General features: G+C 39.2%; 1 protein-coding gene across 1 annotated transcript in view; it reads right to left on the reverse strand.

Annotated features, from left to right (window-relative positions):
* EFCAB6 (EF-hand calcium binding domain 6) overlaps nt 1-17,333 on the reverse strand; it is a 215,550-nt gene extending 198,217 nt beyond the window's left edge. The window contains 2 exon segments of the mRNA XM_022596843.2: nt 7,420-7,508; nt 17,122-17,333. Coding sequence (XP_022452551.2) covers nt 7,420-7,508; nt 17,122-17,211 — 179 coding nt within the window. The 5' untranslated portion in view covers nt 17,212-17,333.
* Nucleotides 17,334-17,644: the final 311 nt, after the last annotated feature.

The raw sequence follows: 17,644 nt of genomic DNA on the forward strand, positions 1-17,644 counted from the left end.
CAAGTTAAAGATGAAACCAGGAACCCAGCCTTATGATTCTGTGTTAAATGTAATATATTTAATATGGTTTTTTTGGGGGGGGGTTTGTGTGTTTTTTTTGCGGTACGCGGGCCTCTCACTGCTGTGGCCTCTCCTGTTGGGGAGCACAGGCTCCGGACACGCAGGCTCAGCGGCCATGGCTCACGGGCCCAGCCGCTCCGCGGCATGTGGGATCTTCCCGGACCGGGGCACGAACCCATGTCCCCTGCATCGGCAGGCGGACTCTCAACCACTGCACCACCGGGGAAGCCCTTTTTTTTTTTTTTTTAATACGGTTTTAATTATGTATTGAAGAGCTACAAAACACTATTTGTAACATATGTTTAAGATTTAAGGAATAAAAATCATACATACCTGACTTTTTACAGCTGTGTGCCCACCATCAGCTGAAGAAATGGAGAAGTGCCACTGCCCCAGGGGGCATAGGAGGCCGCCCCTCCCAACCTCAGCCCCCTCCCTCCCTCCTCTACATTTGGTCAAGGCTTCCTCAGCCCCAGTGGCAGCTCCTCTGCCCAGTCTGGCTCCAGTCCTCTTCCCTTCACAGGGAAGTGTGTACCCCAAACTCCATCTCAGTATCTGCCTCAGGGGAGCCCCGTCTACTGTCTGACATTAACTTAGTGATGCCTGCTTTCTTTAGATTAGTATTTATTTGAATCGTATGTCTTTTTAAATCCTTTCACTTTTAACCTTTCTATAAAACTATGTTTCGGTTTTTCTCTTAGTGGATTTTACTATCTGTTATCTTTTGTCTTTCAAGTGGTATATTTATTATAATTACTGATATATTCAGGATTTCTATTTTTCCTGCCTATTCTGCTGCTTCTTGCCTTCTTTTGGGTCGATACCATTTTTATCATTCCATTTCTGTGCCTCTATAAGTTTGGGAATTATACACTCCACTTTTAGACTTGTAGTAATTGCTCTGGAAATTACAACCAGCATAATTTTCAAAGACTCAAGTTAGTCAGAACTTTCACCTTCCAACTGGACAATGTACCAACTCCAGAACATGTAACTCCAGTCCCTCCTCTCAATTTATATATTACTCCTATCATGTGTTCTAATTCTAGCCTATTTTTAAATTCCAGAAGCCACCAGTATTCCCTACAGTCATGAGTGTGTCCTGTACTTGCCAGGTGTTCAGCCATCTTCCCTCAGCATCCCTTCTTGCATCATCTCAAACCTTCCACCTGGGATCACTTTCCTTCTACCTAAGGTATACCCTTAGAGTTTCTTCTTCTGGGCCTGTTGGGGGCCAAATCCATTCTTGTTTGAGAATGTCTTTACTTCAATATTTAAAATAGTGAAAGATATTTTCTTTAGATACACAGTTCTAGGATGGCAGTGATTTTCTTCCAACACATCGCAGTTTTTAATCCACTCTTCACCTGGCTCCCATTGTTACAACTCAGAAGTCACTTTTGTGTACATGTTGCCCTTTGGCTGCCTTTAAGATCTCTTGGTCTTTGGGGTTCTGCCCCCACCCGTTTTAAATCCTTTTTGAGATTTGCCTTCTTGAATCTGCAGGATAGCACTTTTCATCAGTTCTGGAAAATCCTCAGCCATTGTTTCTTTGGCTATTACCTGTCCCATCTCTCATTGCTCTCTTTACAGGGCTCCAATTACATCGTTTATGTCTCTGCTACATTCTGGCTAATGTTTTCTGACCGATCTTCCAGGTCACTTATTTCTTTAGCTGTGTCTAATACGTTTATTAAATTCATTGAGTTTTAAATTGCTATTGTGAGATATAACCTTTACGCAGAAAAGTCCATACAGTACATATGCACAGTTTACTTACAATTAAGGCAAACACCTGTTTAACAATGACTCAAATCAAGAATTAAAGCCAAACAAAAGAGGCTCCCACTTGCCCTTCTCCAATCATAATATTTCCTCTCCTCCTAGCACTTAAGATATCATTTACTTTTATTTTGTTATAATTTTACCACCTAGGTATGTATCCCTAAACAATACAGTTCAGTTCGTCGGGTTTTGAACTTCACATATGAACAGAAGCATTCGTATGTTTCTTCCTCCTTCACTAGATATTATGTCTGCGAGAGTCATTCAGGTTGCTGACTATACGTGTGGTTTGTTGGCTGTCATTGCTGTTTTTCCATCCACTTATTCAACAAATATATATTAAGCACCCACTATGTGCCAAACATGGTCCTAGGGGCTTGGGATACATCCATAAATAAAACTGATAAAGCTGCCTGCCCTTGTGGGGCTCACGTTCTAGAATGAGAAAATCACATTTGTGTGTTAACCTCATGGGTGTGAGCCGAGTGACCTACAGCTTTATTTGGGGGAGAAGCGCTGCGGACACTGGGGAACCACCAGTCAAAAGCCCTAAGACGGGAGCAACAAGAAAAGGACACAGCGAAGAAAGAGGAGAGCAGAGAGCGCCTGTCAGGGAGGCCAGCCAGGGCACAGAGGGCCTTGTGGGTACCGGCTACCGTAGGGTCACTTGCCTTCTGCCGTTTAGCATACCTTTTATGATTTCCTTTAGTCAAGATCTGTAGGAGGTAAACTGTCTCAGTTTTTGTCTGAAATGTCTCTATTTCACCCTCCGTCTTTATTTTTTTAAATGTTCCTCAGTGACTTCTATCATGTCTTTAATCTTCAGAAATTCAAAGACGCCGTCCACACTGAAATGACCTTCGGAGGCATAGAAAATCAAGATGTGATGCAGAAGGCTTCTTTTCTTTTGTTTGAATTGGTTCCTTTACTGGAGTTCCTTTAGCTGCTTGTTTCTTTGTAGCAAACAATTTTCTCCCTCCAAATCCTGCTTCTCTTGGCCAAAAGCCTTCTTTCCTCCTTTTTTCTCAACCTACCCAGGCTACCTGCCTAGAGTCAACTTCACATCTGCTCTGCTGACGGACGTTCTACCGCTGTTGTTTGCTTTATTCACTTGAATTTGTGGTACCTGGCCTGGCCAAGGAATGTTGCAATACATGGTCTTGTGAATGAATGTTTTTTTCAGCATTGTCAGAGCGATAATAGATCTACTTAGAAACTTTGTGGGAGGAGGGAGGGAGGATTCTGAAGCCCCAGAAACTTGGACAAATAAAGCTGGTTACGGTCATCAGGTAACCAAAGGAAGATTTTAGAATAGAAAAAGAGAGCAAAAACTCAGTTATCAGATTTGAGACTTGAGGGCAAAGTACATGGTCACAAAATGGCTAATAAGGGAGAGGAGGGAAATAGGGCATCAGTCTGTATCTGACACAGTCCACAGTCTCCTTTTTATGTGTATTGTTTTTTTAACTTCTTAGAATCAGATCCATGCAGTTTCTTTCTTCTTTTACACACTCTTCCATAGTTCAGTTGGCCCTACATGTTGATGTCTGAAATGTGACATTACACAGGAAGGTCAGTTGTGTTCTACCTCACATCTAAGCCATAGTGAACGATAAGTTTTCACAGGTGACAGCTAGTTGTAATATATGCCACATATGGCTAAAGGTTGATATTTGAATGAAGGAAATATTGATGCTGAATTAAAGAAACTGGATGTAAGTACAGGGAAAACTTCTTTGATTCTTGTTGCTTTGCCTTATACACAATGCACTGACACCCTGCACATATGTGTGAATGAATTTTGTTTCAACGTAATTCTCAGGCTCCTCAGTAAGTTCTTCAGAACTCTGTCGTGAATCTTTCTGGATGGTGCTCAGAAAGCTTTCAAAAACTTCTGCTAAGATCTGTTTCGATTGCTTTGTACGTGCAAGGCTGTAGTTATTCTTCAGGGAAGTAGCATTGCGCTGAGTGCCACATGGATTATCGAAGTGGGAAACACTTTTGGTCCATAAGCAGAAATGTTCGACATGTCCATCAGAAGCAAATCTCAAAGGTTCAATTTACTCATTTTAAATAGAATAATTCCTTGGATGTTTCTGAAGGGTTATTGACGATACTACCATTATTATAGATGATGTGAGGTCATCCATGGCAGATGCAAGAGCAGTTCCACATTTTGTCCTTACCAGCTCTCGTACACTCAGAGGCACAGACTTCTTGATATCATTCCAGGTCCTAAATGTCTTCTGATGCAAAATATCCTCTTTAATCTTCATGTTGCTCCCAACTTAATCAACCACTGTAGCACATTCAGTAACCTCCTCCTATTAGACAGTTCTGGTGAGGCTGAGATGGCCAGGACAGAACAGACGGCATACCTCTCCTGTGTTGTGTTCGCTCTATGTTGTCAAGGGCATCAAGCTTTGGCTGATACAAAATATGACCTCTTGAGCCAAGGGAAATGCTCTGACCACAATAAGAAGTCCCCCCACCACCAATTCAGGGAATTTGAGCTGCAAATCTGTCCATGTCCTAAGATTTAGCCCAAGTCTAATGACCGGATAATTCAATGCACAGGCTGCCTCATTTTCATACAAGTCAGTGTGAAGAGAGTATACAAGATCTAGGTGAAAAGTAACCTTGAACACCATAGGCAAAGGTGCCAGATGTGTCTTCCTTTTCCAAACACTCTGACACCAGGGGATGAGCAGATACCATGGCAAGAAGAGGAGAGGCTCTCAGGGGTTCCCACAGAAAAAGTTCTCATCCTTATTCTTACAAACATAGTGTAAAATTCTACGATGGCAAATATTTTTAGCTTCAGTGCATTGAAGACATTTTCCCACAATCTCATACCTTTCATTTTCACTGTTGAGACATCAGCGTCAGTCTAACTGTCACTCCTGTGAAGTCAATTCCCTTTTTCTTCTCACTGCCTTTAATATTTTCTCTTTGATGCTGATGTTCTGCGGTTTTACCATGATATGTCTAGACAGGCATTCCTTTTTATTTATCTGGCTTGAGATTCTAACCCATTACCTTTTCAAATATAATCTCTGTCCTACTCTTTCTCTTACATATCTGGAAATCCAGTAAGAAGTATTGTTGGGCCTTCTCTTCCCTCCTCCCATGTCTCTTATACCTGTTCTCCAAGCTTGATATCTCTCTGTCTTTCTGTGCTGCATACTGGATAATATCTTCAGATCTATTTTCCACTCCACTAATGCCCTTTTCAGCTGTGTTGAAGCCACTGTTTTCACCCATCTGCTGAATTTTATTCTATAATGATTGTACCTTTCAATACCAAGAGTTCCATTTTGTACTTCTTCAATTGCCTCTTGTTTTGCACTCATATATTGAATCCATTCTTTCATTTCTTTAAAGATATTAAAACACTACTTTTAGGTTCTGTATCTGATAGTTCCAATATCCCAAGTGTTTGGAGATCTGATTCCACTGGATATGATTTCCATTTGTTTGCGGTCCTCATTCTTTGTCTCTTCATATGTTTTCAAGGTTTTTTTTGTGTGACACTTTATCTGTGGTTTTTTTTAAGGGCTGTGTTGTAGATGTATTCCTCCACAGAAGGGCACACCCAGTCCAGGACCAGTAAATTTTAAGTAAATTCCCAGCCTGAGACTTTTCAGACCACACAGGTAGCATTATTTTAGACACAGATTTTCATGAATTGACTTGTGATTACAATTTTTCCCCTATTCACCCAATGCCAGTGTTGAAACTGGTAGGTTTCCTTGTGCCCTTCTGCCATGCAGGTTTTTATTTTGTAGATTATCCTTACAAGAGGGTATAGGGTCTTCCCCTAGGTTTCTCCACCTTGGGCAGACCCTGCAGGTTTTGACTCTTGTCCCCTTCACTCCAAATAGCCAACAAAACTGAAACACAAATTCACCAAGATTTGGCCAATACCTTCAGGGTAAAAACTGGCTTTATTAGAAAGCTTCCTTCTCTGGATTCCAATTTTTACTGCATGCTTAGCCTCTGAGAATTACCTTCTTGCCAGCTCAGTAATGTATTAAAATATTTTACCTTTTATCCATCATTTTAGTAGTTTTCAGTGGCAGTGTTTTTCATGGAGGTAGCCTACCATAGTACTAGAAAGAGAAGTTTCTATTCACTGTAATTCGTGATCTTCAACAATAAAGAGAATTTAGCTACATGTGTAAGTCAGAAATCTTCCAAATTTAGTTTAAATATTTAGTCTTTTATGTTTAAGTAACTTATGATACTTTTCATCTCAAATTATTAGCTTTTCCAACTGTTGAGTTGTAGTATTTCCAACTGTTGAGTTTTTCAGCAAAGAATATTCAAACTAGATTACTTATTCCACAAATGCGGATGGTTTTAAGTCAAGAGCATGAATATAGAGCCTATAAAATGACCAGTGGTCCTTCTGAATGAGCCTGGAAGTTATCCTAGTTCACCACTTATGGAAGATCAACTGATCAGAGCACAAAGAAGTCCCACATCGTGGAGCAGATAATACCTTGTCATTCTTGTTGGAGCTGCTACACTAATTCTTTTATTTTTTTAATTGTGGTAACAAAAAACCCACATAAGTTACCATCTTAACCATTTTTAACATACAGCTCAGTAATGTTAATATATTCACACGGTTGTGCAACAGATCTCTGGGACTTGCTCACCTTACAAAACTGAAACTCTACACCCAGTGAACATCAACTCCCCCTCCCCGCTCCACACTGCTGCACTAAGTCTTACATGTCAGCTGCATCCAGGATGGATGCAATCACGAAAGCTGTAATACCAAAATCTGCTAATATTTCAGAACCAAATTTAATTGTTTACACAATTCCTGAGAAAATGAAGCTTACCCATTTAGAGTCAGATAATCTGAGTAAATAATTTTTTTTACTAAAACAATATTTCCTACATCAGACACTAGAATCAAAGACCTTTACAGCTGATAGAGACATTAAAGTTCAGACTTTAACTCTCTCGTTTTGCACATAAAGCAAATGAGCTTCATGCTCATGCTACAATTATGAAATACAGAGGAGCTCATACAAAGATCTTTTCAAAAATACTTCATTTCTAGCTACCAAAATATGATCACTATCCAGTGAAAGACATTAAAAATGTATAAAAACAAACAAATTTAAAATTTGGCATCTTAATACTTCTACTTCAAAGTTTAAATTCCTTATTTCCAGGGAATTCCCTGGCGGTCCAGTGGTTAGGACTCAGCGCTTTCACTGCCGGGGCCTGGGTTCAATCCCTGGTCAGGGTACTAAGATCCCGCAAGCCACATGGCACAGCCAAAAAAAAAAAAAAAAATTAAATTCCTTATTTCCAAATCTGAAATGCATTGCATATGAAATATGTTAGTCTGGTTTTAATTTGCCATGTTTCCATTTTTAATACAATATTATTTCTCTTATTCTGAAATATATCTCATTTAGACGTTAGAATCTTCTCTGAATAAAATTTTTGACTGAGGATTGTATCTGTTGACATGATTTATCTCTAATGACCTTGTGTCCTATTTCTTATCATTTCAAGTTTCACATTTGCATATGAGGAAAAAAAACTTACCTCTGTATAACATTTATATTCAGGTCAATTCCACCAAATCTGGACAGGAATACAAGGTACGGAAGGGCACCAGAGCTGCTGAGGGGGATCTACGCCCAAACAAGAAGAATTAACAGCCCGTTAGAGAATTCAGATCCAAGCAGTGGACAGCACGGCAGGTTTCATGATGTAAGGCAGGACATTCTTAGCGGGATGGGCATTCCAGTAACAGTCACAGCTATTCAATCCAGGTGTCTGAGTGGACACGCACCCTCAGCAAAGTAAGCAGAAGCAGCATGAATGCCAGAATGCCAGTCTGTGCTCAGTTAAAAGCCCACAAGTTGTCTACAAAATTATCTAGAATCTAGGTCTATCTAAAAGGTAAGTACAATTAATAGAAATATATTCTAATATATATGTTATATATGTATTTTTATATATGTGTATATGTATTTTTATATATGTGTATATGTATAAATATATATATATATTTCCCAAAAGTCTGAGGCCACAGCATAATTAACCCTCTGAGTGTCATGTGTACTTACTGTACATTCATATAATTTCAAGGTAGAAAAAAATCATTTTCAAATCTAAAATTCTGTAAAGGACATCATTGGGTCAAGTGGGTTAATATGGACTATAGGTTCAATTAAAGTATTATTATCTCAACGTTTAGTTTACTGAAGTTGTTAGCTGTACCGTGATTATGTAAGAGAACAGTTCTTATTCTTAAGGAAATACACACTGAAGTATTTAGAATTAAAGAACCATTAACATAAGCAACATCCTCTTGAACGGTTCAGAAAAAAATTATGTACACATTGTGTATTTCGTATATATTATTTGCATATATGTATGAATGAAAGATCACGGGAGAAGCAAACGAGGTTAAATGTTCACAACTGTCAAATCCGGGTAAAGGGTATATGGCTACTGTTTGGACCACTCTTATCCTTACAAATTTTCTGGAGGTTTGAAATTACTTTTAAATAAAATGTCAAATTTTTTTAAAAGTGAAAATAATTATTTCCCCCCCAAAAAGCATTATGAAATTAAAATTAAAATAAATATATAATCAATATAAATATATTTTATTAAGCTTCATGCAAATACACAAAGTACAATTTCCCATACAGCTGAATGGCTCCTAAGCCTATACGACCAAATCTGATATTTACTTAACCCTTAACATTCCAGCCTCAAAGCCTAGCACGGTTATCTCAGTCTTCCCCAAAGGACAAATTTCTCCTTGCTACTAAAAACATGTATAACTAGGAAATGGGCCCAGAGGGAGACTGGCTCACAGGGCAGGCCTTTGCGAAGCCTTTTCCTGGAAAGGACACCCAGGACTTGGATTTCTGATGGGGCATTTTTTAGTAGATATAATTTGGGTAGATGCTTCAAAGGTTCCCTAGTTTTACAGAAGAAGGTCAAGAACAGATTAAACGTGCAGTTTCCCAGACTGGATGCCCTCCTGGTCTTGGTAGTGATAAGAGTTAACATGGAAAGGAAGAAACTTACATCTGGAGAGCTCATACTTTATAAATGGGTACAGGCACTGCTCTTGGTTTTGACTCATTTAGCCCCAAACTACCTTCTGAGGAGGCTGAAATTTTCCACATTTCACAGAGCAGAGGTGTGACCTCCCTGCATGGCACTGCCATTAAGTCATTTAGTCACAGAAATCTGTGACTCCAGAGCCCAAGTTCATCTCACTACACTAACCACCCTGCCTTAAAATCCATCAATCTATTGAAGCTGGGACTTCCCTGGTAGCACAGTGGTTAAGAATCCACCTGTCAATGCAGGAGACACAGGTTCGATCCCTGGTCCAGGAAGATCCCACATGCCGTGGAGCAACTAAGCCTGTGCACCACAACTACTGAGCCTGCACTCTAGAGCCTGCGAGCCACAAGTACTGAGCCCGCATGCTGCAACTACTGAAGCCCATGCATCTAGAGCCCGTGCTCCGCAACAAGAGAAGCCATCGCAATGAGAAGCCCGCACACCGCAATGAAAAGTAGCCCCCGCTCGCCACAACTAGAGAAAGCCTGCGTGCAGCAACTAAGACCCAACGCAGCCAAAAATAAATAATAAATAAATAAAATTTTTTAAAAATGTATTGAAGCTTTTGTCACATTTCATATTGCTACTTATGGTCTAATGCAAATTCTAATGTGGCAGATACACATTTGCAATGACTGGTCTACAAAACTAAGCGCTTAGACAACCCAAATCACCTCTCCAGTATTAGCTATTCTGGCAAAAATGTTGGAGAATCAAAACCGTCCATTGATGAATCACTGAAAGCAATTCTTAGACTGGGGCTGGGGGAGTGTACTTTGTAAATCCACATCCAGTATGCTGATAAGTACCTTCAAAGACTTCTCTTTCCCCATCCCAGCACAACCACCAGGACCAGAACGGAACTTAGTTTTCCTTCTCTGGAATCTATTTACCAATTCAACTTCTTTTAAAATGTTTATATTAATATTCAGACACTGAAGCCACATTTTTATTATTGTATGTTTTAAATATTTTTAACATCTTTATTGGAGTATAATTGCTTTACAATGGCGTGTTAGTTTCTGCTTTATAACAAAGTGAAGCAGTTATACATATACGTATGTTCCCATATCTCTTCCCTCTTGCGTCTCCCTCCCTCCCACCCTCCCTATCCCACCCCTCTAGGTGGTCACAAACTACCTAGCTGATCTCCCTGTGCTATGCGGCTGCTTCCCACTAGCTAGCTATTTTACGTTTGGTAGTGTATATATGTCCATGCCACTCTCTCACTTTGTCACAGCTTACCCTTCCCGCTCCCCATACCCTCAAGTCCATGCTCTAGTAGGTCTGTGTCTTTATTCCCATCTTACCCCTAGGTACTTCATGACCTTTTTTTTTTTCTTTTTCTTAGATTCCATATATATGTGTTAGCATACGGTATTTGTTTTTCTCGTTCTGACTTACTTCACTCTGTATGACAGACTCTAGGTCCATCCACCTCACTACAAATAACTCAATTTCGTTTCTTTTTATGGCTGAGTAATGTTCCATTGTATATATATACCACATCTTCTTTATCCATTCATCTGTCAATGGACACTAAGGTTGCTTACATGTCCTGGCTATTGTAAATAGAGCTGCAATAAACATTGTGGTACGTGACTCTTTTTGAATTATGGTTTTCTCAGGGTATATGCCCAGTAGTGGGATTGCTGGATCGTATGGTAGTTCTATTTGTAGTTTTTTTTTTTTTTTTTTTGCGGTACACGGGACTCTCGCTGTTGTGGTCTCTCCCATTGCGGAGCACAGACTCCGGACATGCAGGCTCAGCGGCCATGGCTCACGGGCCTAGCCACTCCACAGCATGTGGGATCTTCCCGGACCGGGGCACGAACCTGTGTCCCCTGCATCGGCAGGCAGACTCTCAACCACTGCGCCACCAGGGAAGCCCCTCATTGTAGTTTTGATTTGCATTTCTCTAATGATTAATGATGTTGAGCATTATTTCATGTGTTTGTTGGCAATCTGTATATCTTCTTTGGAGAATTGTCTATTTAGGTCTTCTGCCCATTTTTGGATTGGGTTGTTTTTCTGTTATTGAGCTGCATGAGCTGCTTGCAAATTTTGGAGATTAATCCTTTGTCAGTTGCTTCATTTGCAAATATTTTCTCCCATTCTGAGGGTTGTCTTTTCGTCTTGTTTATGGTTTCCTTTGCTGTGCAAAACCTTTTAAGTTTCATTAGGTCCCATTTGTTTGTTTTTGTTTTTATTTCCATTTCTCTAGGAGGTAGACCAAAAAGGATCTTGCTGTGATTTGTGTCATAGAGCATTCTGCCTATGTTTTCCTCTAAGAGTGTCTGGCCTTACATTTAGGTCTTTAATCCACTTTGAGTTTATTTTTGTGTACAGTGTTAGGGAGTGTTCTAATTTCATACTTTTACACATACCTGTCCAGTTTTCCAAGCACCACTTATTGAAGAGGCTGTCTTTTCTCCACTGTATATTCTTGCCTCCTTTATCAAGATAAGGTGACCATGTGTGCGTGGGTTTATCTCTGGGCTTTCTATCCTGTTCCATTGATCTATATTTCTGTTTTTGTGCCAGTACCATACTGTCTTGATTACTGTAGCTTTGTAGTATAGCTTGAAGTCAGGAAGCCTGATTCTTCCAGCTCCATTTTTCGTTCTCAAGATCGCTTTGGTTATCCGGGGTCTTTTGTGTTTCCATACAAATTGTGAAATTTTTTGTTCTAGTTCTTTGAAAAATGCCAGTGGTAGTTTGATAGGGATTGCATTGAATCTGTAGATTGCTTTGGGTAGTAGTCATTTTCACAATGTTGATTCTTCCAATCCAAGAACATGGTATATCTCTCCATCTATTTGTATCATCTTTAATTTCTTTCATCAGTGTCTTATAATTTTCTGCACACATGTCTTTTGTCTCCTTAGGTAGGTTTATTCCTAGATATTTTATTCTTTTTGTTGCAATGGTAAATGGGAGTGTTTTCTTAATTTCACTTTCAGATTTTTCATCATTAGTGTATAAGAATGCCAGAGATTTCTGTGCATTAATTTTGTATCCTGCTACTTTACCAAATTCATTGATTAGCTCTAGTAGTTTTCTGGTAGCATCTTTAGGAGTCTCTATGTATAGTATCATGTCATCTGCAAACAGCAACAGCTTTACTTCTTCTTTTCCTATTGGGATTCCTTTTCTTTCTTTTTTTTCTCTGATTGCTGTGGCTAAAACTTCCAAAACTATGTTGAATAAGCATGGTGAGAGTGGACAACCTTGTCTTGGTCCTGATCTTAGTGGAAATGCTTTCAGTTTCTCTGGAATCTATTTACCAATTCAACCTCTTTTAAAATGTTTATATTAATATTCAGAGACTGAAGCCACATTTTTTAAAAATTCGTTTTACTATTAATGAAACTAAGGTATAGGGCAGGTTACAAGCAATGCCTCCTCATCACTCTTGCCCTGATCAATCATCAAAATACCCTGACGTTAAAACATTCTTGACACGGTTCTTGAAATAAAATTAAAGCTAAAGTAAATTCACTATAACTGGAAAATTCTTTTCTAATTTTAAGGGTGAGAGTCCCATGAAATATTTTACCTGTTTTATATACTTCCAGTTAAGCTTATATTAACTATTGAAAAAGAAAGTTTGTATCACCACCTGGATTAGTCATGAAAAGATCTAGAAAAGGGACACACACTGTGAATTCCAGGGATTAGGAAGAGAACCCCCGGCCTTCATTCCCAATGAACCTGGCCTCCTGAAAAGGCACCACACTGCAGTCTCCTTGGTTTATACAGGAGGGGGTCACAGGAGCTCAAGGTTCTAGAAAAACATCCTGATTATAAGACAGACTATCAGAACCTGTTTTTTAAAGTCTCTGAAGTTCTATAGTTCTCAGTGACTTCTTTTAAAAACAGATGTAGCTCTTAAAAAACGGATGCACATTTCACATCTTCTGTACTTTTCCTCTTCCTGCATAGCTGATTAGCTTGGGAAGGCTGTCAAAATTTTAAATTAAGATTAGATCATGTAAAGATGTTTAAAAAAATAAAATAAAATAAAAAAAATAAACTGCAAACTACTCTTTGAAAGCAAAAAAAAAAAGATTAGATCATGAATATAGGGAGACATCAGCAGGAAATAATATTTTAACTTTCCATTTGGTATAAAGAAAGGAACAGTTAAATCAAGGTTATGAGGAAACATGTGATATTTGTGAGGACAAAGGTTCTTTAAAAGCAAGAGAACATTACCATACGACACAGCAATTCCACTCCTAGGTATGTACCCGAGAGCAGCGAAAACATATGTCCACATAAAAATTTGTACATGAAATTTCACAGCAGTATTGTTCGCAAAAGCCAAAAAGTGAAAATAACCCAAAGATCCATCAACTGATGATAAAGTGCGGTGTATCCATGAGTGGAATATTATTCAGCCATAATGAGGAATGAAATACTGATTCATGCTACAACATGGATGTTTAGCATAACTAAACATTATGCTTAGTGAAAGAAGCCAGTTACAAAAGATCATATATTGCATTATTCCATTTTATGAACTCTCCAGAACTGGCAATCTGTTGTGATGTAAGGTATCAGTAGATTAATGGATGTCAGGGATTAGGGGAAGGGGAGTGGAGTGACTGCTAATGAATCCAGAGTTTCTTTTGGGGGTGATAAAATGTTCTGGAATTAGATGGTGGTGATGGTTGCACAACTCTGTGAGTATATGAAAAACCAGGAACTTGTCCATGTTTGAATGGTGAATTTTATGATATGTAAATTATATCTTTATAAAGCTTTTATTTAAAATGCAGATACAACAAAAGGTGACATGTAGAAGAATCAATATATACTATTTGTGAAATTCTGGAAGTGAATAAAGGGGATACATTTTTTAAAAGAAGAAGAGAAAAGCTCTTCATCATTCCTCCCCTTCCCTCCTTCCCTGTCTGTTCCCTCACAATTCAGTCCTACAGTCATTAGATGGGGCAGACAAAAGTGGCGTCTGCAACATGGGGGAGCCGTGCTCCAGAGCCGGGCTGGAGGAAGAGGGCATCCACCTGGGGGTGGAGGTGCTGGACATGGGACATGAGTCACATGCCAGGGAGGCTGATCAAATAAGTGAATATACTCAGAACACAGAAGCCAAGTGGCTCATTGTCTGAAACGGTAGTTACAAACATAAAAAGTGAGAAAATTACAATGAACCCTGAGGTACGGGGTTAGAACTGGCGGTATTGGTGTGCACTCACGGTTTTCAATATATAGATTGATATAGAAATACATGTAGATGTAAGTGTATGTAAATGTGTATATATGTTTATATATGGAATATATCCCCTGGGGCCCTGCCCACTTAGAGGGCCTGGAGCAAACAGCAGCTCTGGTATACTCAGATCCCAGATTCTGGATACTTGGTTCCATTAAAAGGAACCAGAGCTCTTTGGAGAAATGGATGATTCTGGGACCGAGGCAAGGAAAGTACAGGTGAGTTTATAGTATCTTGTATCAGAAAGTAAGGAAGTGCTCAAAGAATGATGGACACATGTCAAAAGGACACAGAAACCAGCATGAAGCGGCTCCTACTGGCTATATTAGGGACAATTGAAACATCAAAATAAATAATGAAAATAATGGATCATAAGCCACTTAATAAAACAGGAAATCCCGAGTCCCTGCAAACATATAAACAATAAATGAATACATGAAAGTTTGGTGAGGAATGGCATATCTACATAGTTTCAAAGTTTCTCCCACAAAATGCTTATTAATTACAAAGTAGATAAAGAGCACTCCACCAGGAAAAAGACAGATGGGTCTGATAGATTCCACCTTAATCAAGTGACTGCAGTGAACATCAGCAGTAATGGGACAGACGGAAATCACCTGTAAGCTAAGAAAAGCGTGGAGAAGAGCACAGCGTCATTTCTGTGACATTCCTGCCAAAGATGCAAGCCTGAATCTAGTCATCAGGAAACATCCGATAACTCAAGTCAGGGACATTCTACAAAATAACAGGTCTGCAATCTTCCAAGTGTTATGGTCCTCAAGACTAAGGAAAGACTGAAGAAGTGTTCTAGACTATAGGAGACTTGCCAAATGCACTGCATGATTGTGACCTGGGGCCTGGGGCTGAGACAGCTGACATGAGATGACATTACTATCCTCACCATGACGGCTGGATTGTGGGTGTATAGAACAGGGCTCTGGTTTTAAGGAAACATACACTGAAATATTTGAGGTAGTGGAGCAGCTTACCCCCAAATGGCTTATGAAAGAGAAAATTGTTCTTTGCACTATACTTCCAACTCGTCTGTGACTCTGTGACTGCTTTTTTATAAACAATAAAGCAGGGCTTCCCTGGTGGCGCAGTGGTTGAGAGTCTGCCTGCCAGTGCAGGGGACACAGGTTCGTGCCCCGGTCCGGGAAGATCCCACATGCTGCGGAGTGGCTGGGCCCGTGAGCCATGACCGCTGAGCCTGCGCGTCCGGAGCCTGTGCTCCGCAACGGGAGAGGCCACAACAGTGAGAGGCCCGTGTACCGCAAAAACAAAACAAAAAAACAAAACAAAAAACAATGTGAGAGGAACCTGAAAGAGGAGGAGCAACACTCTCTGTGTACGCGCTCTGTCCACACTTCCAGCTGGCGCTTGAACCATGTGTGTGCGGGTCAGACTCAAGAGCCCCAGCAAAAGACCAGAAAGCTGAATCAAGATATGAATGACTGCCCACTGCGGGTGAGGGAGAATTTGCGAGTTAACTGCCTGTCAAAGCAAAAGTATCAAAAGTCTCAGAGGAATATAACAGAATCCAGAGTCTCCACAGCACAGCATTCGTGACGTTTAGCGCTGCACCGTTTAATGAACAGCCAGAGCCATACGTGACTCCTGAGCACTGGAAACGTGGCTAGGGCAACTGATGAGCTGAACCGTTTGTTAAATTTCATGTTAATTTATTTAAATTCTAAAACTAACTTCACTTTGGGAAAACTTTTAAGTTTGGAATGACCGGCTATATGAATCTAATATTTCAACAGCAACTTTTATGAACTCTAAATACAGATAAAGTATTTCCAATGGAAATTTAGTGTCAGCATTGAGGTCTTCTGTAAGTGTAAAGTACATACCAGGCTCTGTAGACTTAGTACACAGAAAAGAATGTAAAATATCTTATTACCAATTTTAAATAGTGATTACATGTTGAAATGAGATCATATTTTAGATACATTTATTTGGTCAAATAAAAATATTATTAAAATTAATTTCACCTATTTCTTTTTGTAATGTAGCTACTAGAAAATTTAAAATTATTTATGTGACTCACATTATATTTCTATTGAATAGCACTAGTCTGGGATATTATCCAAATATGCTCAGAAATGAAGAACCAGAGAAATGTGACCCTTCTCAAAGGAAAAAAATCAAAGCAGGCCAACCCTGAGATGATCCAGATGTTAGAATCACCAGATAAGGACTTTTAAGCAGCTATTTTAACTACGCTCAATGTAGTCAAAGAAATATGCTCATAATTGAAAGAAAAACCAAGAAATCTAAGCAGATAAATAGAAATTATAAAAAAAAGAACCAAATTAAAACTCTAGAACTGAAAAATACAATGTCTAAAGTTAAAAATTCACCGAATGGACTTCATAGCAGAATGGAGATGCTAAGAAAGAGTCAGTGAATTTGAAGACACATCAATGAAAATTATGCAGTCCGAAAGATAGACAGGAAAAATATTTTATAAAATGAACAGAGCCTCAGGGGTCTGGAAGACAATACCAAAATGTCCGAGAGAGCAGAGGAAGAGGTAGAAAAAAATATTTGAAGAAATAATAGCTGAAAACTGTCTGATTGCTCTGCATTGGGTTGAGCATACAGTAGATGCTCAATAACCACTTCAGGTAAGAACAAACGCAAATACTAAGTTTCAAAGTACATGTTGACCAAATACTCTTTATATGGAAGCCTTAAAAAATAAACTAATATGACTACAATACTGCTACCCACAAAATATGACCCAAGCACATGATAATTGTCCCAAACCTGCCAGAATTTAATTGAATTGTGACAAACAAAACTCTATTTGGGACAGTGGGGGAAAGCCAGACGAGGTTACATGCTCCTGTAATATACTGCATTCCCTCCTCCATACTGGGTGATTCTGAGCCTTTTCCGCACTGTACCTGAGCCAGCACATCTTGAAACTGTTCTCTCGTGAGAGGCAGCAGGAAGGTTGTGATGACTCTTCGCAGTTCATTCTTTGTCACCGTCATGTTGTTACTGATGTCGAGCAGGTGAAAGGCTTTCTTCAACTCATCTCCTTTATCAGTAATTTTTTGAAATAAAATCCGCTTAACATCTAAGGACGACAGTATTGGATGTGCAACAGCTGTGGCTATAAAAGAGAGACAGCTATTTATTAAACGCTCTTAAAGCTAAGACAATAAACAGCATTTCACTGTGTACTAGAATCCAACAAACTTCTAAACAGTATTTCTTCCACTATATCTAGGTTTACAAGTAGATGACCCGCAATTGCAAATCTGCAGTCATTTGTTGCACCTCTGAAATTTACATTTCAATCAATATAAAGTAATAGTAGTAACATTAGAAAAAAAGAGCGAAGATAATCTTCCCTATAAAGGACCTATGTCACAAGTGAAAAACATGGACATTGAAATAAAACTTAGTTAAGAATCAATTTTA

The sequence above is a fragment of the Delphinapterus leucas genome, chromosome 11 (genome assembly GCF_059928025.1).
Source record: "Delphinapterus leucas isolate spDelLeu-1000000601 "Yukka" chromosome 11, BTC_Dleu_Yukka2, whole genome shotgun sequence".
In the NCBI taxonomy this organism is placed as follows: Eukaryota; Metazoa; Chordata; class Mammalia; order Artiodactyla; family Monodontidae; genus Delphinapterus; species Delphinapterus leucas.